The sequence below is a fragment of the Abramis brama genome (assembly GCF_963993115.1).
Source record: "Abramis brama genome assembly, chromosome: 1".
Lineage (NCBI taxonomy): Eukaryota > Metazoa > Chordata > Actinopteri > Cypriniformes > Leuciscidae > Abramis > Abramis brama.
The window spans coordinates 26,444,772-26,471,734 of NC_139963.1; the positions used below are offsets into that span (position 1 = coordinate 26,444,772).

General features: G+C 37.5%; 1 protein-coding gene across 1 annotated transcript; it reads left to right on the forward strand.

The window, feature by feature from the left end:
* On the forward strand, positions 1-6,022 carry rps15a (ribosomal protein S15a). Its single transcript, XM_084125133.1, has 5 exons — positions 1-68; positions 665-802; positions 899-978; positions 3,462-3,547; positions 5,891-6,022. The coding sequence occupies exons 2-5, from the start codon at positions 670-672 to the stop codon at positions 5,982-5,984; spliced, it is 393 nt and encodes a 130-aa protein (XP_083981259.1). The 5' UTR covers positions 1-68; positions 665-669; the 3' UTR covers positions 5,985-6,022.
* The last annotated feature ends 20,941 nt before the right edge of the window (positions 6,023-26,963 follow it).

Consider the following 26,963-nt stretch of genomic DNA (forward strand, 5'->3'; position numbering starts at 1 on the left):
AGTACATATTTTCCCAAATTGCACCGCGCGCCCCTCTTCCTTCCTCTTTCCGCCATATTGCAGAACTGGTAAGGTTCAGGATTCCTACAATGCTTGAATAATCTGTTTAAAATCACGGACATCGTTGTGTATCAACAACAGCTAGACTGAAATATGTGTTTATGAGCAGCCTAAACGCCAGATTTTTGAGTCATTTGGTCAATCGTGACTATATAAACGCATATATTTCCCTGATATTCATGATTCGCCATCCTCCACCATTCAGTAGTGCCTCTGCCCATGTTTCTGGGGGACAGACACTACAAACCCGAGTCAAACCAAAGTCCTCAAGCAGTCCGGTGCCTTGTTTCTAATCTCAAATATATGCTGTATTTAAGAAGAAAGTATTATTGTGGAGACAAACAAAGGTAGCTCAGTTTGCTAACTAATTCACCCCTTACCAAAGCGTTCAGCATTGCGCATAGTGTCGTTGAAAATCGTATACAGTTTTCACATGACTATATAACGAACCGAAAATGGTCGTTTTGTCTTTAACCTGCTTTGTCAATGTGTACCTGGTTTTTAAAGTAGAGGTTTGGCTTGTGACCGTGGCTATGAGGATGAAGCTGTTTAATGGCTATATTAACTGAATATCGGATAATTAACACTTTCTTTGTCTCCACAGGCATCATGGTGCGCATGAACGTTCTCGCTGATGCGCTGAAAAGCATCAACAATGCTGAGAAACGTGGGAAACGCCAGGTTCTCATCAGGCCCTGCTCTAAAGTTATAGTGCGCTTTCTTACTGTGATGATGAAGCATGGTGAGTTGGTTCATTAGCCTTTCAGTGTCTTGTAAAGCAGATTCTGATGTTATATCTCGTGAAACAAGCTGCTCAAGCTGGTTGTGATCTTTGCAGGTTATATTGGAGAATTTGAGATCATTGATGATCACCGAGCCGGGAAAATTGTTGTCAATCTCACGGGGAGGCTGAACAAGGTAAGTGTGGTTTGAAAAACCTTCACTAGATGGTCACAAATGTCTAGAATTACACCATTAAGTATGAGAGACTTGTACTGTGTTGCATGTTTAGTGACAACTAAAGGGCTTTCTTGCGTGGAGAGATCACAATCTACTATATTCACCGTATAAAACATGGAGTGCCTTATTGGTATAGGGTTGGGTACCGTTCACATTTTAACCGGTAGGCCTACATGAAATTTGGTGCTGGTACCCAGCGGTACCTTTTTTCGGTACTTTAGGCATGTTTACTTCTATAAATGACTGTTTCTTTAGTTATTGAAGTGTTATTGACAATGCTAGAGCTGACTTGGTCGCTGTCTGCCATTGTCTGTGATGTTTGTATATTCATAAAAACAACCATTTTAGTAATAATAATAATAATAATAATAATAATAAAAAATCATTTCTATTAAATGTTTTTTCCACAAATTTCCACAAAAAAGTGTATTTTCTGGTAATCAAATGAAGAGAAAAAAACAATGTAATTTTAATCGTATGAAATGAATCAAACTTTTGTCAAACAACATGCTGCACAACTGTGCGTGCTACTGTTAAAATTAAAACATGGAGAAAAAATAGTGATTATTCCTTAAAGTTTTGATTATTATTATTAGTGTTAGTTAGTATTATTACATTGAGACGTATCTAAATTCATCTGTACAACAGTAATATATTTGTCTAGTTAAACCGAACTTTTATTTTGACAGGTTGCTGTGAAGACCGTTGAGTTTCCGTGTGTTTTATTATATGATAGTTTTTCTTAAATGAAACTGTAAAATGCTGAGGAGTGGCTCTGGAGAGATGTTCATGCATTCATGTCCTCATATTGTGAGACTGCAGAGGCTGAAAACAGCAGAGCGTGCTTCAGTGTGTGTGTGTGTGTGTTAAAAGAAACGGCACGTCTGCGCCATTCAATTACACAGACATGCAGAACATGCAGGATTCGTATTTAAATAGTCTTACTCTCTCGCCCAGATGCGTTCTCAGGTACCGAAATTTGGCACCGATTGATTTAATGTGAATCGGTACTCAGTAGTACCAATGTAATTCGGTCGGTGCCATTAAAAGAACAGTTCAGTACCCAACCCTACTTATTGGTTCTATTAAAATAACTATTCAAGTAATTTTTCATAAACTGTAAGTGAATTCGTTAAGTGCCTTTTTCTGTAAGACGTTATAGTCCCTGACACGTAGGCACTATTGCACCCTGTGCCAAGGTTAGTAGTGTCTATGGCTTCTGCCCAGTGAAATGGACAGCAACTAGGTAAATGGGTGTTTTGCGTCATCACTGTTACTATATTTAAGCAATATGGTAGAAAATATTGTGAATATAGACCAGGCTATCCTACGTTGTTGGGTAAAACCCACAGCTGGTTTTAAAATTTAAGATTTTTTTTAGAACATTATAATGACGAGCCTTATTGAATTGGTTCTAGTGGTTCTGTATCATATAAATGGGTTCATATTAGAGCCCTGCACGGGCCAAAAAAATCCAGCCCTAACCCGGCCCTGGCCCGTGGTCTTCAAGCCCTAACCCGGCCCCAGCCCGACAACGTCTGCAATTTTTCAGCCCGAACCCGATCCGAGACCAACATCAATATCACTTTAAGCTCTCTGACGCGCGCTATCTGATGCGTGCTGTCTCTGCTACACGCATGCACACACACACGCTACTAAGAGGTAAACTCTTATTATAGGCCTCAAACATAACTACCACCACCGACAATTATGCCCACAAATATTAATACAGACTGTCCATAAAGATTTACGGCCTATAGCCTACCTTTTTTTTGATGTTAAGTAACTTTACTGAAGAACAACGTTTCAAAGAACTCTTCGCCAACTGGCTAACGTTAAATAATAATACAAATATAATAAATAAAAAAATCTGTTGAACTGAGTAGGCTACATGTACGTTGGTCATAATTCACTGTTTATTCGCGAGTGTTGTGAAGAAAAAGAATAGCATCCACTGTTGAAGGCTTCAGGCTCATTGATTGTTGTGGTAATCAAATCAAAACTTTCAAAATGCAGCTTTTCCTGAAGTATTGGGAACTTAGTAACTCCCCACGCTCCAACTTCTCCCTGATGCTCTGCATGGTCAACTGTCACCTAATGCGTTGCACGTGCGTCGCGTTACTCGCGTAATCGCATATTGCGTTGCATATTTATGATATTATCAATATAACAATATTTCATACAGTAGCCTGCGCTCTGCACGTATATTATGGGCGCGATGAAAGGAGAGAAGCTAAATGAGCCCGATCTGTTAAAAAAAAAAAAAATGGCCGAGCCCGGCCCGAATGGACTCAGCGTGTCGGGCTTTGTCGGGACCCGACGGGCTTGCAGACCTCTAGTTCATATTACTTACTGACGCACTCTACCTTTTGCTACTGGTGTTTTATGTAAATGAAGTAGGAGTTCTAGCACTTTTTCTGAACTTTTTATCTGTAATGCAGTGTGGTGTTATCAGCCCACGGTTCGATGTGCAGTTGAAGGATCTGGAGAAGTGGCAGAACAACCTTCTCCCGTCCAGACAGTTCGGGTGAGTAAATGTTTATTTTATTTTATTTTGCATTTTACTGTTTTATATTAGCTTTATGCTATCTTTCACAAGCTGTTTCCATCCACTTAATGTGATGCGCATAAAAAAACGTATGCGCTAAATTGAGTCGGATAAAAACATTTTATTCGATAAGAAATCCTATGCATAAACTACGATGGAAACATTTACTAAAATTCCTCAATGCGCATCAAAAATGTCATGTGACTGCGATGGGAAGGCCATAACTGGACCAACCAGTGGACTTGATCTCGTTGCACAGCATCTCAAATGCTGTTTTAGTTCTGAAATGTCTGAGCAGTCGTCAGAGGTGGTTCGGTGTAATTACCTGCCTCAAGATAACATGACCGCTTTTGTTCCGTCCGTGCGCTCCGAGGCGCAGGTAATAAAGAAAATGATAGGCTAAATGAAAATATTTGATAAAGTGGCTACTATTGCAGCACCTTCAAAGTGACGATTTTGTACTCTTCGACTCACTGTATGGAAACTTTGGTGCTTTGCAAATGTTTTATGCGATATTCCATTTTTGCGCTCGTTAAATTCGTAACTTAGTAAACATGGCTACTGATTATTTTTAGAATTGTCAGAAGTTGTGTACTGAATTTTCTGAGATTTTAAACATTAGCTGCACATTCAATAATTCTTGAATGTGAATATCTGACAAATACTGATCTCTGTTCGCTAAACCCAAACATGAATTAAATATCAAAATGGTAGATAAACTATTCCTTTTTTTGTGCCGTCACATTAACATTGTTAAAATTCTTAGTTACAGCATTTTAACTTTTCTTCCATGATTATTTCATTGGATTTTTTTTAAAGATAATTGTAGAGTTTTCACAAAGTAAACTTGAGCTAGAAATTTAATACAGTATAGTAACCTAGTATCAGGCTCTGACTTTCGTTTGCATCAGAGCAGATTTATCCTGCCTTCAGAAGTAATAAGTAGGAAATTTCTGATAGCTTGTGAAGTCATGATTACGAGTTCGAGTTCAATGCTTTGTTGTAGGAAAGAACCGTAATCATGAAGGACATCAGGTTCATTCTTGCCTATTTCTTGGGGAAATATTAAAGCCAAAATGTATTGAAGACATTTAATTTTGAATAAAATGTAGTATCACATTCGTTGACAAGCCTTTAAACATTTACCGTGCTATCTAGATAGTCGGCTTGCTGACAATTCAAATTTCGGTCAAAAACATGATATTTTTGCATGTTTCAAATAGTCATTCATATGTTAATATGCACTACTTCAACGACAAGATAAGGCCATGTAGCTGTTATAAAAAAAAATCTTATAAAGAAAACCAGTCACAGCAGCAATCGTTCTCCCCTACCTTTTAAATAGGGCTGGATGATATGGGAAAAAACTTTTTTTTTGGCAGAATTGTGATTTTATGGTATATCTGTATTTTCTACATTTTCTCTTTAGGAAAAAACCCATATATGCTATATTACTATTTTTATATACACACTTGAGCTCACATGCTGTTAAAATAGTGGGTGAAGTGCGTATGTGACGAACGATCTAAGAGAAACGTCAGTTGTGTATAATCGATTATGGTCTATTACTGCATCGCGATGCGGATGTGGAAAATTCTGCACCCCTAATATGGTGTCATAAGAATACACTTATTTGCACTCCCATTCTATTGCGCTCCATCTGTTTGGTGCGCATGCTTGCGGTGGCGCTCGTTCACTGTAGTCTGTGAAGTTTAGCAGAGACTAGTATAAGGCTCGTCCACTCCTGACAGCAAAATGGAAATATTTGCAAGACTTTCTAACATTTACAGATCGAGAATATGCCTATGAAATTTAAGTTCTGCACTGACGAAAACACGTCTTGCACATTAAGCACCTGACGAGGCAAACTGCAAAAAAACTTTACGCCTCAACTATCGTTTGAGTTGTACATTTTGAAGCTCTAAATAAAAAAACGTTGGATTATGCACTTGAACAGTTTCATTTTTGTCTTTAATTGACGTATATCAGCATTATATTGGCTTTTGGACACTTTGCACTCAAGTCAACCATTAAAAGAAAATCTGCGTTGGTCAACCATTCATAGTCATGTTTGATTTAACTTTTGTTCATTATTTGTAACTGAATTGTCGTCTTGACCACCTAAAGGCTGGTTTTGTCCAAATTTGCCTACATTTGTCACAAATGATCCCTTTTCATTGCTTTGTGTTGACATTAAGATCTTGCAAATGTCAGTGATGCAGTGCAGAATCATCTAAACATCTGCCTTGGGCGAAATGTATTCAAAGGGCAGCACCATCTTGGATAGCCTGGTAATGCTTTTTGTCTTTTTATTCTTTGCAGATTCATTGTTTTGACAACCTCAGCTGGCATCATGGACCATGAGGAGGCCAGACGGAAACACACAGGAGGAAAAATCCTTGGGTTCTTTTTCTAAACATGTAAAGTCACCAACAAATAAACAGTGGAAGATAAGTTATATGTGTGCTTTGCTTTCTTAATGCATAACACGCTATGTTCTCATTAACACAGGAGCAAAAGAATCACAAGATGTGCACACTGCAAGTGAAAACAATTGTTCTGCCACTTGTGTTGTGATTGACACTTTCATTTGGCTGGAAGTAGTACAATATTTCATTGTCAAAATCGATGCTGTCATAACACAAATGCAGATCTAATAGAAAGGCTTTTTCATTTACTCAGTTTACAGTTCAAAAGCTTTAAAACTTCCCTGCTGGAATTTTAAGTTTGAGTGTTTAATGTCTGTTTTTCTGGGACCAGCAGATTTATGTGAAACTGACCTTTTAACAGAGAAGATGCAGTGACTTATCACTGGCTCTGTTTAACTTAAGTGGCAATATTTCAGGACTAGCAACTGGAAGAGGAATGAAATGAGTGCGTGTTAATGGGGTTCACATTGAAATGCACATTCCTTGGAGTATTCATGTCTCATCTTGACTAGACTGTGGTTTGGAGAGAGATGTTCAACTGTGTGCCTGTACGAAATGGGGGGAAAAGTCCTCATGTACTTTGAGCATGTGAAACAATTGGCACTTGCTTCAGAGTCAGGCTGTTTGGAGTTTAAAGGTCTCTAAATGGCAAATAGGTGTGGGGTTTCTGATGTTATGATTTGAAGGTATTAAACAATAGTTTTTCAAAGCTTAGTGAAGTCCAGTTTTTCATAGTAATTGTGTTGGAGGATAAAAAAAAAAAAAACGGTCCTAGAACATTAATCAAGCTCATGTCACTTGACTTTCTGACTTTACATTAGAAGCTTGAAATATATTTGCATGGGGTTTTTTAAAAAAAAAAAAAAAAAAAATGAACAACTTAAATGATTTAACTTCATAAAAGCTCACCACTGCTTTTTGCTTGAATGATACTCGGCATCTTTCTCAGACCCATTGGTTTTGCAGTGAGCATGGTCTTCTACATCTGCTTAGATCTACCAGCAGGAGGCGCTCTTGTTGCTTGATACATGGGAATCCATTGTCATGTCGGCAAGGCAACTTTATATAGCACATTTCATACACTGAGGTAATTCAAAGTGCTTTACACAGAAAGGAATTAACATAATCACAAAATAAAAGCAAGGAAAATTAAAACTCTTATAAAAGGAATTGAAGAGTAAAAAGATACATGGATAAACTTCTCATCTGGCAAAACACTGGTGTATCATATTTTTCACTCTGAGTTTTTCCCATGGTGATTACACTGTGTCTGTCGTGTTATTTTGGCGCCTAAGAAATATTTTGGACATCTCCAATAGACCTGGTTTCCTCATGGGGTAACCTCTGGTTCACTTTCCCACCAGTCTGCACCCCAAAGATTTGTTCGGAAGCTCTAGGAATGGAATCGATCCAGTCCGCACCCCACAGAACCTCTAGTTTAATTACACGTCAACCTCACTACTCCACCACAGACCCAGGTCATCAGCATGGTTTCATCTCTCAATTTCCACAAGTAATTTATGTTTGTCTCTTACCCAATTCTCAGTGCCATTCGAGTTCAGCTTAGAATCATAAGGAGATGCAGAAAAAGTTAGGTAGTCCTCATTTTATGACAGACTGACACTACATTTATTTGGAGTCTTGCAGTAAGAAGCCTTTGCCACTCATTCTTATTTCCATGAACCCTGATTAAGTTCTAAAGAACTGTAGTTGGTCAAAGCCTTGGTCAGACTACTAGCATGCTGTCAAAAATAGTGTAAAATAAATAATGTTACACACTGATATCAGTTAGCATTAGGTTTATTCGTCGTCTGGAAAAAAAATAGCTATTTAAGAAAATACAATTTTAGCTTACTAACATTAATAGAAATACTATTCTAGACATGAGTACCCGCCACTAAGCATCTGTGAGCATCTGTTCTGTCTCCTCCCTGCCATGACAACCAGCTTACTGGAGACGAGTCAAAAGAGGAGACGTGTCTGTTTCGGTCTTTTTCTATACCTTTCAGTCTCACCTGCCTTTGCTGTGAAAACTGTTCTGCTCCGAAGGGAGCTATGTTGGAAGCAGGTGCTTATTTTCTGACAATCCGAGTATATAATTAATACTGACTGAATTTATTTCTGAGATTTGGAGTCGGCTTAACTTTGTAAATCAAATTGAGGTATTTATGATTTACTGGGAAAACAGGTCAACATCTACGTCTACATTTCTTCTTGCAAACCGAATATTTTGAGGAAAAAGTTGAATGAAACCAAATGAAGTTTCAACTCTACATGGCTGAAAACGTACCGTTTCAAAGCTGCTGACTTGTAATGCAACAAAACAGCCAGTTTGTATTAAATGCAGCCTCCATTTCTTCCTCCTGGGCATCTATAATAACTTTTCCTTCAAGTATGGAAGCTGTAATATCAGATGTGAAGACAGTAATCAGGTCCAGGCCATTGCCCCTGCTGGCTAAGGGCTTCTTTGATGACTGTAGATGTTGGGTGTTCAGGCCCATTTGGTCGTGTGTTTCTGTGTGATGGGACCTTCTCTGTGGGCTGATGGGGTAGTGCGTTGAATCTCACAGATGCCACTGGTGTAATGAGCAACAGCCTATATGGTTGTTCTTTTGACTGGGCTCCTCTGTAATGCCTTAATGGTGTTTCACAATGTCTCAGTGAACAGCTTGCCTAAAACACTTCAGTCACTATTTAACACCCATAATTACATCATTAATCAAACATAATGCTCTGATTAAAGTGACATTTCCCTGATTCATATCCTCTGTGCATACATTAGACGTAATGTTTTAAAAAAGCATAGCTTAGGTAGTTCACTTCTGAACCAGAGTCTGTTGCATGAGCAAATATTTACATGAATTTAAAAGTTTGCTCATTCTATTAACATAGAGAATGAAGCCTTAATATGTTTTAAGGAAGTTAGTTGCTTGTCCTTCATAGTATCCTTTAAAGAAATTCATAGTAGTTTTGTAAGTAAACAAAAACATGTCAGTCAGTTTGCTTAAACATGCATCTTTCTTTAGGCTCTTTCACATGAGAAAAAGTTAAACAAATCACCTATGAATGGTCGATTCACTTCAAGAGTGCCAATGTATGTGGACTATAAAGTTATTCAGTTATTTATTTATTAATCATAATTGTTTTTCATTACCTTTAATTCAATAAAATGCAGATTACATTATATAAATTAAATAATTATAATGATCAATAAATGATTGAATTGTTTTAAAAATTTCATTTCACTCTTCTATTACCTTTTCTAAATAATAATAAATAAAAAAAATGAATACACAAAAATATTTAACATAAATGCATAAAAGGTTATTGTAATATATGGTATGGAACAATAATCTTTTAAGGCATAATTATTATAATCATTATAATTCTATTAACAGTGCCTCATTATGCGCCTTCTGAAGTTTTCAGTCTATAATCACTGGCCAAATGTCATAGGGTGGGTGGCTGTTGAATAGATGGTAAATACGTAATTTGCAGAGTAGGAGATTCCATTCAAATGACTGTCTAGTAACGTGTAATCTTATGCATTTTATACTGTTTAGGTGTGTTTGGTGTGTCTTACTGCAGAAAGCACATTTGTTACTTTCATGCCATAGAACGTAAATTATAGGAGTTAATTGCACTCAGTGCAGTGTACTTTCAAGGAAAACTCAGGCAAAGGAGAAGATTGTAGCAGACAGACAGAGCCTGCTGACAGTGACAACACAACTAGTAATTAAAACGATGCAACAGAGAGGAAGAAACAGAAAGCGGTGGGCAGCCTGGGGCTTGAGCACAAACAGGCACTGTAAATAGATGGCTCCGCTATAGCGCTCACTCCATCTCAGACTTCTTAATAGTTGCTTTTCAGCAACTTACCAAGAAATCTTATCAAAACACTCTATCAAGGAAACAAGAAACTGGCTTAAACCGTGTTGCCTTGCCCAACTCCTCCATTGTAGAACCTGACCATGTACCACTATTCAGTGTCCTAAAATGGGAGAAGAGGTTTAGGAAGGCCACAGACTGAATCTGGCGAATTTCTTTTTCACAATTCATAATTTTCGCAATGTCACAATGAAGCTAAAGTAGCGACAGACTGTTTTTTTTTTGTTTAGGGTGTGAATTTAGGGTGTGATTTGATTCTATGGGTTGTTGATTGGAGGGAGAAATTGTGATCTCTCAGTCAAGTGTAAAGAAGTGACGGGGTTTATATGAAACAAACTGTTTGGAGAAGTCTGTCATTCCATGGAAAGACATTTTGATTGAATTTTACATCCTCCAAAATGTAAACAAGCATGGATGAAACATTCACAATAAGATGAATAGCATGCATTTAGAAAATTAATTTTCATTCCATGAATTCCGGACTTTATAACTTGAATGCACAAACATTAAAGTTATGTCATTATTTATTCAACCAAATGTTGTGCCAAACCATTATGACTTTCATTCTGGAACCAAAAGGTGCATTATTTTCCAATATATGAAAGTGAATGGAGACTGGAGCTGTCAAGCTCCAAAATCAAAGAAAGGCACAATGAGAGTATGAGAACGTGGTTCATACGACCTGTACACTATATTCCAAGTCCTCTGAAGTCATACAATAGCTTTATGTAAGACATCTGCGCTAGATCTCCTTGACACGTTAACCAAATAAGTAGCAAAGTCTAATTCAATCATCAATAAATTGTTTTACAAAACCAGTCTAAATGATTTGTGCACAAAACTGGTTCTCAGGTTCTGCTTGCAAGTACAGATCTGGTTGCAACGGTGTAATCTTAAGTATTCATACATTATCAGTGAATAAAGACTTAAATTTTTGGTCTGTTCATCACATAAAGCATGATTTCTTAAGACTACTTTTAAGATAATTTTACTCTGATTTTATGTCCATTTTGAAGCTTATGGAAAAAATGGGCAAGAACATAATTCCGTATTTCCACAGAAGAAAAAAAAAATCATATGAGTTTATAAATCATGAATTTTCATTCTCGGGTGAACTAATCCTGTAAAGGTCAGTCATAAATCAGTCAATCGCTGTTTTCTCTTTATCCCATTTAGCATAGCGGTATCTCTCAGAGCGTGATGAGAGAGCAGGCGTCCTGTAGAGACCAAGCAGAGGACAGAAGGCCGGCCCTCCTGCCTGTCAGAGAACCATATTGTCTGCATTAGCTGAAATGGCCGGTTTGGCCGGGCCAAGCACGGAGCTGATGAGTCAATTAGCACAATGGCAGTGGAAGGGCAGCCGACCCTCCTGTTCAGCTCAGAGAGATTGAAACCAAACCAGGAGCTAATCATCATCATTTATGAATGAATCCAGATAAGGTGACATTTTGTATGATGCTGGAAGTATAAGAATGAATGAGCACTAGCTGTGCTGAGCTATGAGGAGAGCTGTTTACAGAGGCAGAGGGCCCGTCTGGACCCAAGGTGATGTTCAGGACGTGGGCAGACTGCGAGAGCTGAACAGAGTGTGCTCTGTGGACTTCAGAAAATGCTGGTAAGGAGTTGTTTTTCTGAGAGAGGCATGTGAGTAAACAACCTCTCGCCATCGAACACTCAAAGACTGACGGGTTGTTTCAAATGGATTTTTGTCTTGAAGAAGGCATTTGTGGTCCATAGTTGTGAAAAATAGGCTTCAAGGCACTGAGAACAAGAGGATGCTGTTTTATGAGCAGGTCCCAGCATTACAAAACTCTCCCTTCATCTCTTAGACACTGATCATACTCTCCCTAAATTAAACATCATCCACTGAAGAAAAAAACAAAAAAACATGGCTGAATTACTTTTAAAGGGATAGTTCACTATAAAATCAAAACTCATTTACTCCATAATGAGTCATAATTTACTCACTCTCATGTGGTTCCAAACCTGTATGACTTTCTTTATTTTGAAGAACATTAGACAAACAGGATTGGACCCCATTGACTTTCATTCTATGAAAAAAAAAATGGAGATTTTTTTTTTTAGAATACCTTCTTTTGTTTTTTCTCAAGAAGATAATAGTCAGATTGTAACGACATGAGAGTAAATGATGACAGAATGTTATTTTTAAGTGAACTATTCCTTTAGAAACCCTACAAAACAAATCTTGGCTTTGGTGTATTAGCAAGCTAATATAGTTCAATTAAATATTTGCCCAATTCAGCGCCCATCAATGGAAAAATAGTGTTTCGCTATGACATCTACCAGCAAGAAATAGCTGGAACATACTAAATAGCCATACACAGACCCTTTGGTTTGATCCACGCTGTGAGGCACTTTTCATGAAGTTTATCCAAAGGATGCAGTTCTTCAGCTGAGGGCTTGGGGGCAGTAGCGGCTTTCCTAATATTAACAGCAGTGTGACACAAGGCCAGCTCGTGTATCAGTGCTCTCTAGCCATGTTTGAAAGGCTTAAAACTCCAATTAAGATTGGTCTGGCTGATAACAGAATTAGCTTTGTAATGTCGGAATGGGCCAAAGTGAGTCTTGAAAGTGTTGATCAAATGCTTTCGTTATCAAACCATCTGCTGCTCTTAGATTCTGATGAATAAATAAATATTGATTAAAATGTTAATCAGGTGAACCTAGGTATCTGTTTAAATACTTATTAAATGCTGTGTCGATAGGAAACTGCATCCTGCACTGCTTTGGCATAATGTATGGCTGAAGGTGGAATGGATCTAATAGCTGTGTGTGTAACTTTCTATACTGAACAAATATACTGCTCCAAAAGTGGTAGAGCCAGAGGGGGGTGTCCAGCACTGGTATTAACTCTGATATCTGATTGGCCACCCCGGGTGCCACCCCAAAATTTAATTCACAACATCCATTTCATCTATTTTTGAAAGCATTTATTTTGATGTGCCGTGGCGCATGAACCAGATGTTTTTGAGTGAAATTTCATATAGACTCTGCAAAAAGATCCAGTCTGTTGTCAATAGTGTCACGATGTATGAAGCACAGATCTCACTGAAGTCACAGAAAATTTGCTGTACAACGTTAAATGTGACCGCACCCTAAAGGTTTTCACCTACATTTTTTTTTTCTGAACAACGGTAAATGTGACTGCAAAGGATTTCACCAACGAAAATTTGCTGAACAACGGTAAATGTGAATGCACCCCTAAAGGATTCCACCAACGAAAATTTGCCGAACAATGGTAAATGTGAACGTATGGCAGGCCAGAAGGTCCAAAAATAGGACTAATGACTTGTCGTGGGAAGTCACTTTACTATAGCCACTATAGCTACTGAGATTCCCCACTGATAGAATCCATTTAGGTGGATCTAAATGCCACCTCTGATGTAGATTCTGTTTTCTCTCCAGTGAAAAAATAAATGATTTTCGTTGATTCGGAGTCCAATTTGATTTGTAAAAGCCCTATAGTGACTTATTCTTATTGAATGTATTGATAAAATGTAAGAATTTGACATGAAAGATGACAGCCGAAGGTTAGGGGGAAATTGGTAAAAAAAAAAAAAATGCATTGAGAATCCATTAGAGGGCGTATACAAATATGCTGATTTAAGTAGGCTAGGCTAGCTTACAGAACACTGATGGGAATAATGGTTCTGAATAAATGACATTTACAAAAAATTTTAACTTTACTGAATGTTTATTGCACCATCACAGTATTTGAAAAGGGTATGAATTAGGTCAATACATGAGTGAGTCGCTACTACGTGAGGAGAGTGAGTCGCTCCTGCGTGAGGAGAGTGAGTCGCCAGCTGAGGAGAGTGAGTAGATCCACCGCCGGCCTATCAGTGGGGAATCAGTAGCTAGTGGTTATAGTAAAGTGACTTTGACAAGTCATTAGTCTTATTTTTGGACCTTTCGGCCCGCCATATTAACGCACCCTAAAGGATTTCACCAACGAACGACGGTAGGCCACAGCACCATATAAATGACTGAATGATTTCGCCAGTCATTTTCCAGTACTTTTTGCAAAAGCACTAGAACCATTATAGAACCATTGAAGATAAGAACCAATAAAGAAAAAAAACAGAATCGTTAAGAGGAAGCAGGAACAAAACAGGAATGCTACTATTCTCATGCCCCAAATAATTTGATTATGTAAAAAAAAAAGAGAGAGACAGTTCAGTGATACGGCAGACACAAATCTACCATAGCTAACGTTATCCGATTGTTAAAGGGACCCTATATGGTGTGTAACATAGCTGAATGAAAAGTGAATGAAAACATCCTGCAAAGTTTTAAATCTGAAAGTGCACCGTATATAAAGTTATTGTCTTTCAAAAGTAAGAGTCAATGAAATTAATTGTTTTTCAAACGAGTCATAAGCCGTTCCGTTGTGACGTCAAGGCCAAACATTAGCATATTGCCCGCCCACTTATTGCGCGCAGACACCAGGGAAAACTTGAACCTCAAACCAGCAGCTGATTCCTGTGGATACTGGATAGCATCATGTCGAGAAGACGGCGCTGTGCTCTATAATGTGAAGGTAAAGCCAGTTTTTTTTCACTGCCCAAGGACGAGCATGTGAAGAATCAGTGGTTAAAATTCATCTTTACCACAATATCATATAATCCTAAACTTTTGCTGTGTTCCCTTTATTTCACTGATGACTGCTTCTCAAATCTCGGAGTTCAATGCAGGATTCGCAAACCACTTGCTCTTGAAAGTTGGTGTTCAAAATACTTAGTTTTGAGTTTTATATTGTGTAGTTCTCCTGCTAACCGGCTAACTCACATTATTACTGTCTTACTGAAATACTTCTGCTAATCAGTTTGTGGGCCACTATTACCTAAAACTGTGTCTATTAATGCAGATTGTCTGTCATTCTCACTACTTTGAGGAAAGATTAAGCATGGAGCAAGATTTGTTTTACCAACGTTTATGTTACATCAGTCATTCAAGCTAGAGCTCGGCTAATGTATACATTGCATACATGCACTGTTATTGATACAGTTTCCACGTGTTCACCGCAATATATTACAAAAATACTCAGTAAATAAATTAGTACAAGTAAAATAGTCGGTTTGTTGATGGACATGAACTTAATGCTGATGTGGTGAGGAATTACAGTTGCAACATCTCATATAATGTACCTCAAACTGAGTAGTGCTTCACTGAGAAACGTCCTGCTCGAGTCGTCCTTGAGATGGGTTGAATAACTAGTTCTTCCAGTGTTCATCATCGGACTCGTGCTCGCATTGATATGGTAAAATCGATGTCATTGTTCATTACTGTGTTTAGTTTACGGTGTAGGAACCCTCAGGACACGCAGAGCTGACGTTGTTATGGCAATGGGCGTTTTTGTAGGAGACTCCAAAACAACATTAGGAAACTTTAAAATAGCATAATAGGAGCACTTTAAGTCTAACGTTTCCCTTGTATTTAGTAATGTATTTCCTCCTTACTTGATCACTACATAATTCTGTTTTTCATTTAAAGGTCCCCTCCAGAATAGCCATATTCCTGCTTGCATGAGTGAAAGCTGTATGATTGAAGGGATGATTGTGTTCACGCAGTATCAGATGTATCTCCTGGGGGCTGTATCTGTATTTGTGTTTACTCTCTCAGGCAGCTGCTCTGACTTCACTTCCCCTATCGGTGCCCCTGCGTTCAGACAGTAGAGCGGCTCTAAGCCCTTTTAGCGTCCTATGGTTTTCTATTTACAAGCCAACAGTTCTGTACAGCTGATACACTGGAGATCACGTTTCACTAATGCCGTCTAAGGCCCAAGTAATTAACGTAATCTAAACCCACGCTGCCAAAGGAGAGGAGTCTGTAAATATTATCGCTGCATGGGAAAGAAGGACGTAGGGACTAAGGCAGGTTTGTGTGTGTAGGCCAGCCCGCCTCTCATTGGTGAGTTCTGTATTGACTTGATTAGTTACTAATTAAAAAGTTGACTGGCTGGCTGGGCCGAGGGAGATGACTTCATTAGCAGGGTCTCAGAGAGTGTAATTTTCCCTGTTCATTCACACATCTCCTTGGCAGCAGGCAAACAGGAGAGAGATGGATCTCTCCAACAGGATCAACCAAGGGCACACTGAAAGATCAGCCAGGGATGATTTATATGGTTTACGCTAAGCTACTAGGTTTTTGTTCTTATTTTCAAAAAAATGTGATTGGTTCTTGCTTTGTCAAATGTTACAACTACAAATCTAGGGTGTTTTGAGCAGTTTTTAGTAGTGGCTTTGCAAATGATAGGGTGTTCTGGAGGGTTACTTACTAGCCAAAGTCTAAAGAGCCCACATTCAAGTCTAGATACGACTCAGGTCCATCTTTTAATATTGCTGTTGTTATATTTTGTTGAATATTATAGTCACTAATAGCATGCTTCTACGGTGACCCATAGGCTAGATTCACAAAACAACTAAATGTAAAAAGCAAGTTAAAGTTGACAACACGGCTAAATTAAGCCTCAACACAATCAATATGCTCTTGACCACTAGGGGTAGTTGCTCTGCTTATCAAAGAATTTCATAAATCAGAACAGAACCTTTGGTGAGTTCAGTTGCTCCTAGGACGTTCTTGTTCAGTCATAACAACGTCAGGTATGTTCAAATCAGTTAGAGCAAGATGGTAATGTTTGATGGTGATGGTGATGAACAAAATTACCTCCGCAAAATGAAAAATAAAGAACGCTCATCAGGAGTGTTTTTAATTTATGAAGGTGCTTTAAACTGAATAGTTATATATTTTATCGCAAGTATACAATACTATCATATTTTGTACATGCAACTTAGTGAGTTTTATTGTAAACGCAAAAAAATAATGATTCATTCAACATTCATTTCAACGTCAATACAGATTTGTCCGCCATGTTTTCTCGCGGATGTGCCCCCAACTCATAAACTCGAGGCTCAAAGAAAGTTACCCGCTTGTAATTACAACATGTTGGTCGCTTCAGTGTGCGGTCATGTCATAAGTACAATCTTTCTGACATGATTTGAACCCACTATTAGCATGGCACAAACATATCATCCAGTAAGTAACTTAAATTTATTACAGACATTCAGTTTATCTCTTGCTGTGTAACGCCAGAAAGTTTTAATTTAAAATGTTTAAATGAATGGTTTAGTAACATGCATTTGTCTCATGAATCTGCACAATAAAGTCAATAATGTCTCTGTAGAGCAATTATGGGTGACTTTTTTAAATTCTTTTAGAACTCTTGCCAAGAAACATTGCTTTGCTAAGGTCCCAGTGTCTTCACTGCATGCTGTATTGACCAGGTGCTGTTCTTTTAACATCTCTCTGCAGCACACTGAGTCCACGAGCCTGCTTGACTATGCAGATCTGGCTTTTCTGGGAGAGAGGTGAGCCCAAAGAAGGATCTATGTTTCAGCAGCTGGTTCTGTTATCTCTGTGCTGCTCTCTCCCTCAATGTCGCCCCTGGCATCTCTACATCTCTGCAGATGACACTGCTGGGAATTGCTATCAAACCTCCCAGATGCCAGCGTGTTTATCATTAGCTTGAGTTGGGAAAGTGAGACTATTGTCGTGGAACTGTTTCACATGAGAAGGTATAAGAGCAGCTGCTAAAGGCATAGCCAGACGTGCAGCGCCCAGACACACTCGCTTCCAGCCCATTTGCATCTATTCTACAGCTTGAGTTTGCAGCTGTAGCCAATGATTGTAGTGTGTGTGTATATTCGAGGCAAATATAGGCCTCCCTCAACAAACATGTAGAAGTGCTTTTATGCTTGGATGAGCATCCTCACATATTTGACTTCATTATTGAATTTCATTTAAACTGATGAAAAAACAATGTATAAGCAAACAATGGGGCACACTCTTCAAACAGCTGGGTGGGTACACTAAGGCCTCAGAGGGGATCCTATATCTGATCACACTGTAGAAGGAGGGCAGATGTTAAGTTAATTTAGGATTGTTGGATAATTTAATTCAATTTCATTTCCATGCTCATTTCAAAAGAAAATCAAATTAAGGTAAGCTATATAGATGAAGTAATTTTTTTATTGCTGTTATGAATGTCTTTAGAAATACAGAGAGAATGACACTGTTACAAAATTGTCACAGTATAAGCAAAACACATATATGAATACAAATGTTGGGGTTAGTATATATTTTTTTTAATATTTCTGAAAGAAGGCTGGATTTATTTGATTAAAAATACAGTAAAACAACAATATTGTAAAATTGTATTACAATTTAAAACAACTGTTTTCTATTTTAATATATTTTAAAATGTTATTTATTCCTGTGATTACAAAGCTGAACCAATCGAAGGCATCATTATTGAATAAAAATAATAATTTCTTTAAAAAAAATCTGACCTCAAACTTTTGAATGAAATATATATATATGTGTATGTATTACATCTGTCCATTCTACAGTACTGGCCCTGGCTTTAACGGTTTTCAATTTCTTATCATTATTGTCCCATCTATCAAAAGAAATCATATTTGAAGTAAAGCACTTTAACAGCCATGCTATATCACTCATCGTGCAGGTTATACTGGGGTCAGCAATAAGTTATCCATTATGTGGCCGCCCTCCTTGTCAATATTTGAGTGGTTTGTCCTTAATCAGAGAAAGAAAATACATGCTATTTTTTAAGTAGAGGCCCTATGACTCCAACAGTGAGATCCCAAACAGCAGGGCTCCTTTTCCTGTTGTTATGCTGATGCGGTGGCATCCCTGGACTGCTGTTCCCACATTTAATGCAGGTCTGAGATTGAGTCAGTCAGAGTCATGGTTATCTCAGCCACCTGTCTCATAACGACACTGAGGGGAGGCTCATATGAGGCCCTGGCACAGCAGCAGGTAATTATGCTGCCATAACAGGTGACTTGTAGCAGATTGCGGCAGTGATGTGCTGTGTGTGTGCTCGTGCATGCATGTGCAAATCTGCTTTTTTTTTTTCTTCAGTACTCTGCAGGGCAGGTGTCACAGTGGATCCTGGTAATGCTAGACAAGCATTTTCCTTATAGACAGAAGTCTGAAATAACTGGATTATACTATGCCTTTTGTAACACAGTTCCCTCTCTGTATTTATTTTAAAATAATACCAATATAATATAGTCATAGTAAGATTAATACACCCTTTTAGAAAATATATATATGTATATATTTTTCAACTTGAAAAAATATTTGATGCCTACTTTTGATGACAATTTTTGAAACATGAGATGAAGCCCAGTTATTTCTAGAGTGGGGGTTTTCAAATCTGGGGCCCCTAGAGGGCCGCAAGGGAGTACATATTATTAGTATATTAGTATGTACTAAAATACGTAGAAAAAAAAGAAACATAACAATGTAAATTAAAAGAAACTATATAAATAATTAATAAAATAATTTAATTAGCATTACATTTAAAAATAAAAAATAAAATAATTAAATAATAAGATAAATATTGTATAATAATATAGTATAATTATTATTAAAATAAATAATTAAATAAGCATTAAAATAATAAATAAATAAATAAATAAAAATTATTAAAACAATAATTAAATTAGATAAATCATTATTGAATTAAATAATGAAATCAAGAGTAAATAAAATGATTATTAAAAGGGAAAAATAAAATAAAAAATAAAATGTATTTATATACTAAATCTGTTTTAGTTTGCTGATGCATTGCGCTACTGCTGCTTATACGCATGAGGTGTAAATCAGGCCAGAGAGCCAGCGGAACATAAATATGAAATCTCTTTAAGCATATTCACAATGATTAATTTTGTAGAAGTGCTATTCCTGGAACAGTTTTGCCGTCTGACACGCAATGTCTACAAGCAGAGACAGATGGAAGCTGATCCTAAATGTCTCAGGGCTCCTGCTGCCTGGCACTGTGGGACTATAGGCAAGCAAAGGCCGTGATAGATTCCAGGCATGGGCTCAGCTCCTGCAGTCTGTGTTGTGTATTGATCATGGCTTTAATGGTTCTCCATCTGCCCAGTGATGATGAAGGTCCAGGTTGCAGTACAGTGCTATTTCTGCTGGATCCGAGCCCGCTGACGTCCCTCTCTAACCACACCAGCCGTGTCCCAACATGCTCCCTTCCAAACTCACTGTGTGTGCCGCGCGGGACAGACTGCCCTTGTTCTTATTAAGGGAGTCGATGTGTTTTTTTGTGTGTGTTAGACTGCTGAGTCAATGGGATCTGTGGTTAGCCTGCGCTGCTTGATCCTGCTGTCTGGTTTGGAGAAGTGGAGTGTCACATATCCATGTAGCGCATGCGGTGTGGTTGGAAAACTGGCTACACTGAGGATCTATTGCACAGCAATTGAAAAGCACTGTATATTCAGCTGCCTGAATTGTAACATTATTAACCATCAAGGACGAGTTTAAGAATGGGCAAAGGTGTCCCAAGCTATCTTTTTCTCATTATTGTTTACATTTGAATAATAGCAACTGTCAAGGTGACTGTCTTTTCTCTGAGGAGCCTATTACATTTTCTGATGGACCGCCAAGATTGCAGACTGTTCAATATGCATATTCCCGCTTCTAGAATAAAGGTGAACTTGTGGATTTGAAAGAAAAGCCTGGAATCGTTCCCTGGGGCCCTGTGAATTGATGTCTTGTCCTTTCTTTTAATGATTAATACTTGATTAATTTAAAAGACTGTCACACCTGCCCTTCACTGAGGTGCCACAACATAGGCTACCCACCCTCCATGTGCCACCAAGAGTCAACATTATTCAGGTGCTTCAGGTGTTTACTGCACCACTTTTAATTGCAATGGCAATCGATTTAATAAGCAATGGCTGTATTTTAACCATAGACTTTAAAATAAAATGGACGTAGTGTCCGTGAAGTCACCCGTAGGTTTCTGAAGAGCATGTTTGAAGCCTAAAGTGGGCGGAGCCGGCTGTTGCCATCTTAGCAGCGAGTCACTCCCGGATAACAGAAAATGGGCAAAGAGGAGCGACGCGGGTGGAGCTGAGGTGCTGGTTGTTGAAACCACACCCGCCTAGCTCGACGTGATCGAGTTTGCTCAGGCCAAGGAGCTAATGCTATATGCTATTGGCAGTATTGTCGCAGCACAGGGCCTCGTGCTAAAGTGACAGATGTAAAGCCAATAGAGTAAAATAGAGTCAATAAAGTTCCTGTTTTTGCCCTTCGAAATACTATAATAGTTAAAAGACATACCTAAAAGTGAGACTATTATGGCAAGCCGTTTTAGCTTAAATTGTACCCAACGTTACTCGTCGTAATTGCATTTTTACTAGTAAGAATTCAATTAGAGAGCTCTACAATTCAGTTCTTACTAGTAGCAATTACAATTAGAGAGCTCTACAAATTCATTTTTACTAGTCATATGTCTCCATTGACTTCCATTCATTTTTAATTACGGAGCTCTACAATTGAATTGTTATTACTAAGAATGCAATTGCAGAGCTCTTTAATTAAATTATTACTAGTAACAATTCCAATTAGAGAGCTCTCTAATTTTAGTTGTTACTAGTAAGAATGCAATTGCAATGTTATACATTGTACATGTATGAGCCGGAATACACAGACGAAGAACTAATCGAGATGGATGCTAAAAGGGCAGAAAGAGCAAGAATGTCTGTAGAGTCAACAGCAGCTGGAGATGCCGTAGAGAACCGGGACAGAACCGATTGGTGGCTTACCGAATTGTTCTCTTACTACTAGCTAGCTAGACGTCCCAACTGTAACATTAGTGCGCTTCTGTTCTGTGTTTACTTTTCGGCGCAGTACTACTAACCGGAGCAAAGTAAAATTCCGCTGCTGCTGAGAAACTAGTTCCTGTAAATGTAATGCGATCATTGAGATGCAAGAGTAGTTTGATTTCTAACATTATTCTCTCAACAGACATTTACATCGATAGTCTGGCGTTATAATTTATTTGATTTTGGTGTACTGTGGAGTGGGTAAAACTGTTTTTAATGGCAGGCTAGCAGATACCGTTGACTCACGCTAGCCTAGCACCGGCGAACTATGCAACTGGAAGGACTGGATGAAAAATGTTGAAAACTGTCTCCACTGATAAATAACACTCAGGCTAACTTGGAAATGAGCTCCGATGTCCAAAATCCTGAACCACCCCTTTAATATAATTTAAACGGATGAGTTATAAAAAAAAATTCACCCCCCTCACAGTTGTCATGAAGGGCAAAATTAGCTATAGACCAAAACCAATTTTTGTACCAGGCTGTAAACGTTTTTTTTTTCTGCTGTAAAGTTGGGCATTTTAACATGGGGGATATATGGAATTGACTCCCTTTTGGGGCCTGTCTCTAGTGGCCAATCGATGAATTGCAGTTTAAGTCACTGTTGTGCTGTGTAAGTGTAAGTCCGTGTTGGCTTCACAAGAGCGACTGGAAGGTTGCCGCTCGATTTTAATCCCATGTACGCTGAAAGCATTTTTTCCCTTGATTTTTATCTTATAAATATTGCTGTTAATGTTCCTAATTTCATATGTACACGCCTCTGGTGAATAACTGCACTTTTTCACACCGGAATATTAGCTATTAAAACAACATAAATTTGATTCTGGACTTTATTAGCTCCAGAAAATAATATGTACAGAATACAGAATATTGCATAATGGCATATATACTACTGTTCAAAGGTTTGGGTCAAGATTTTATTTTCTTGTTTAAAAAGAAATTAGTTTTATTTAAATGTTCCAGTAAAACAGTTTTAAATAAATGCTGTTCTTCTGATTTTTTTTTTTTAAATCAAAGAATCCTGAAAAACAAAATGTATCAGTTTCCACAAAAACATAGGTAACACTTTACAATAAGGTGCATTAACTAACATAAACTAACAATGGGCAATACATTTTACAGCATTTATTAACTTATGTTAATGTTATAAAAATGTTCATGTTCATGTTAGTTCACAGTGCATTATAATCTTAATAGATACAACTTTTAATTAAAAAAACGTAGTAATTGTTGAGATTAACATTAATTAGGATTAACAAATGCTGTAGAAGTATAGGCTATTGTTCATTGTTATTGTTCCAGTGAAACCTTATAGTAAAAACCCTATCTATCTATCTATCTATCTATCTATCTATCTATCTATCTATCTATCTATCTATCTATCTATCTATCTATCTATCTATCTATCTATCTGTCTGTCTGTCTGTCTGTCTGTCTGTCTGTCTGTCTGTCTATATATCTGTCCGTCCGTCCGACACTTTAAAAATAAAGGTCCTAAAAGGGGTTTTCACAGTGATGCCATAGAAGAACCATTTTTGGTTCCCAGAAGAACCTTTCAGTGAACAGTTCTTAAAATAACCATTTTTTTTCTTACTGTGAACGAGTGAAGAACATTTTAATAATCTAAAGAACCATTTTCCACTATAAACAATCTTTTGTAGAATGAAAAGTTTCCATGGATGTTACAGTTTTTCTCAGTCGCTTTGGTGCATTTCTCACATCACTATTTACATTTGCACAACAGTTAATGCAGTTCTCAAAACAATTAGTACAAACTGCAAAACCTAGTTGATAACCTGCAAAAGCGTGTCACTTGCTCAAAATGGATAGCTCACTCCTCAAAAGCAAGTATTCATGTCAATGAAAGTGTCAGTGTCATCAAGATGAAAAGTCCTGACACCATTGTTTATGAACAAGATAGTCAAATGGCTTTGTCATGTTTTCATTATGACAGTTTACTCTGTAAATGTTTTCCAATGCAAAAAAGTCTGATCTTGGTGACACTACCTGGAAATGCTCAAGACAGCACTATATACTATTTGCACAGCCATTTGAAAAATACAGTAAAGTTACACATTACTGTATTTAGTGAGGTAACCGAGTACAAGACACTGAATATGTATGTTTCACATTTTTACTGCATATGCTGTTTGCAATTCTAATTTGTTCACAGCATTGTGCAAAAGAAAAAATACACCCTTATTTACAACAAACATAAACTCCCTTTGGGTAGAGCTGTGCACAACTATACACAATATTGCAGTACATATTGGAACTGAACATACAGCATACATAGTACTGTAATCATTCATGCACATCCAGACGTTCCTCATCAGTGAAAGCTGAGATTCACCTGAGAGAAATTGTTCAATTTAGGAGACATTTTCAGAAAGAAAAAAAAAAGATTTTAAAAAAATGTGTAAAATTTGTTTGACAGATTTTGACAACTAGTTCAACATTTTTGTATGTAATGACTCAAGCAATGAAATGAGGACTATTAGTTTTATATGGAATGACTATTCAGCATTCACAAGTATAGTTAATTTTGACTGACATGACATAAGCAAAGGATAATGTTATAAAACAGCAGAGAGTTGTATGAAAGCAATTGATGCATGTCCAAAAGCATTTGCAATTTGTTGGAAGGAATGAGAAACTGCTACTATGATGTGCACAAATGACTAAATGTTGTGGAGGTTGAACTAACTGTTGTGCAAATGTAAATAGTGATGTGAGAAATGCACCAAAGCGACTGAGAAAAACTGTAAAGGTTCTTCATGGAACCATCAATGTCATAAAGAATATTTTTAAGAGATAGTACTAGAAATGAAACTGCAGATTTTTACAATGTACAAACCTATTTTATACACTTTATTTGACAGGGTTGGAGATGTTTAACCATGCTAATTTAACCAGGTCACATTATATTTCTGATGTCTTCTAAAATGAACCTAAGCCATTTCACGGTCTTTGATTTTGCTTTTTTGTCCTTGAATGTTTTCCTCATGAGATCAGTTGAGCCCAATTAAAAACAGGAGACAAAATAGTCTCACGTTGAACCTTATAACCACTGTGTTCCCTGTTTGGTTGGTCAGGATACAGGCTCCAAAGGCTATCAATAAGACTTCTATCAATACTGATTTTAGCGCCTCAGTCTTTGCCTGCATCTCTGCTTGGAGTCGCTCTGGAGAAGGCAGATGTCTGAAAGTGGTCATGACGTACCTTCGGTCTCAGAGGCTGATGATGGAGTGGATCCAGGTTCTGTACGAGCCCCAGGGACACCAGACTAATTCTGTGAGTCCCTCTGAATAATGACTGTGGGCACACAGGGTTGACTGAGAGGAATTGGAACATTTGCCAGCACTAGTTATATAGTACTGGGGCTGCAGACTTCTACAAGGAGGGTTAATTACAAGCACATAGATAAAAGCTAATAAATCCAGCAACATAATGGAAGGAGCAAGGGACCAATCCCACCCCTCATTCATCTCCTGCCATTTTAAGAGGCTCGACTCCACGCTGTGAGAGTGAGAGACCATATAGCGGCTTTATGAGTTCAAAGGCGGGTTTGAAATAATCGTGACAGCGTGCACAACTTCAAGGGCATTTTCTGTCAATCAGCTGCAGCTTGCAACATAATAAACCGTGGTCTATGATGTCTTTCAAGCCGCAGACCAAAACTTGCATCAGCCTGAATCAATAAATCAGCTGTTGTCCAGTAAATCCTTCAGCCGCTGAATTAAGGGCTGTAACTTATGAATGCTTCATACTGACCCAACTGATGGATCTGTGCTCACCAGATAAACACTGCAGCAGGTCAGTGCAAATCAAGTGTCATTACAGTCCAGGTTGCTGAAGGCTGAGGTACTGCTCACATTTGGCCTCCCAGCCACTGGTGTTTGTTATAAAAAGGCCACTGCTCACTGGTTTTGACAAGAGATATCACACCACAGGTGAGAGAGGGAAACTCAGGCAGTGGGTGATATGTGCTTCGCTTCTGAATTATAATTCTTTTCAAAATATTAGACTGTATTTATATTTTGGGCTCTGTGTGTCATACATACAAATGTCTGAATACATTTGTATGTATGACACACAGAGCCCAAAATATAAATAGAGTCTAATATTTAAAAAAAAATTATAATTCAAAACTGTGGGGTTGGTAAGATTTTTTTAATTAGTTTTTTATATTAATTTAACTAGTTAGTTTTTTAAAGAAGTCCAAGGCTGCATTTATTTGATCAAATATACAGTAAAATAAACCATGACAAAACAAAAACATCCTAGGATCATCCAGGTAACGACACAGTATTAAGAATCATTGCTATGTAAAACTTTTGAACGGGATAATTTTTATAAATTCAGCTATATTTTTGGACTATATGTAAACATCTTTTATGTAAAATATCTTATTCAGGACAGTACTAAATAAAAAATAACATGCATTTTGTATGATCCCTCTTATTTTGTTAAAATGTTAAAACATTTTGCAGATTCTGCAAGGTGTATGTAAACTTTTTGAGCACCACTGCACGATTATATTTTGTATTTTTACACTATGTAATTGTTCTATTAAAACCAAGTATAAATCTCATCAAGTTAGTTTTATGCATTTTTAAATTTATTGCAAAATAATAACTAAAAGCAATAACTTTAGTAAACTATATATTTTAATCGTGAACTGATGCTCAGCTGTTCTTTTTAATCGCCATCTTATTTTCATCAGTCATCAAGCTCGGTAAACATGGTCACAGGCACTAAAATGAACCTTTCACAGCCATCATGTTTTCAGGCCATTTCAACTACGTGACATAAAGCAGAGATACAGTGGTATGAAAAAGTTTGGGCACCCCTGTAAATTTTCATGATTTTCTTTTATAAATCATTGGTTGTCTGGATAAGAAATTTCAATTAAATATATCATATAGGAGACAAACACAGTGATATTTGAGAAGTGAAATAAAGTTTATATGATTTATGGAAAGTGTGCAAGAATTATTTAAACTAAATTAGGCATGTGCATAAATTTAGGCACCCTTGTCATTTTATTGATTTCAATACCTTTAGCACTAATTATTAGAACTCAAAATTGGTTTGGTAACCTCAGTGACCCTTGACCTACATACACAGGTGAATCCAATCATGAGAAAGGGTATTTAATGAGGCCAATTGTAAGTATTTCTTCTCTTTGCATCTTCTCTGAAGAGTGGCAACATGGGAGCCTCAAAACAACTCTCAAATGACCTGAAAACAAAAGATTGTTCAACATCATGGTTTAGGGGAAGGATACAGAAAGCTGTCTCAGAGATTTAAGCTCTTCGTTTCAACTGTGAGGAACATTGTGAG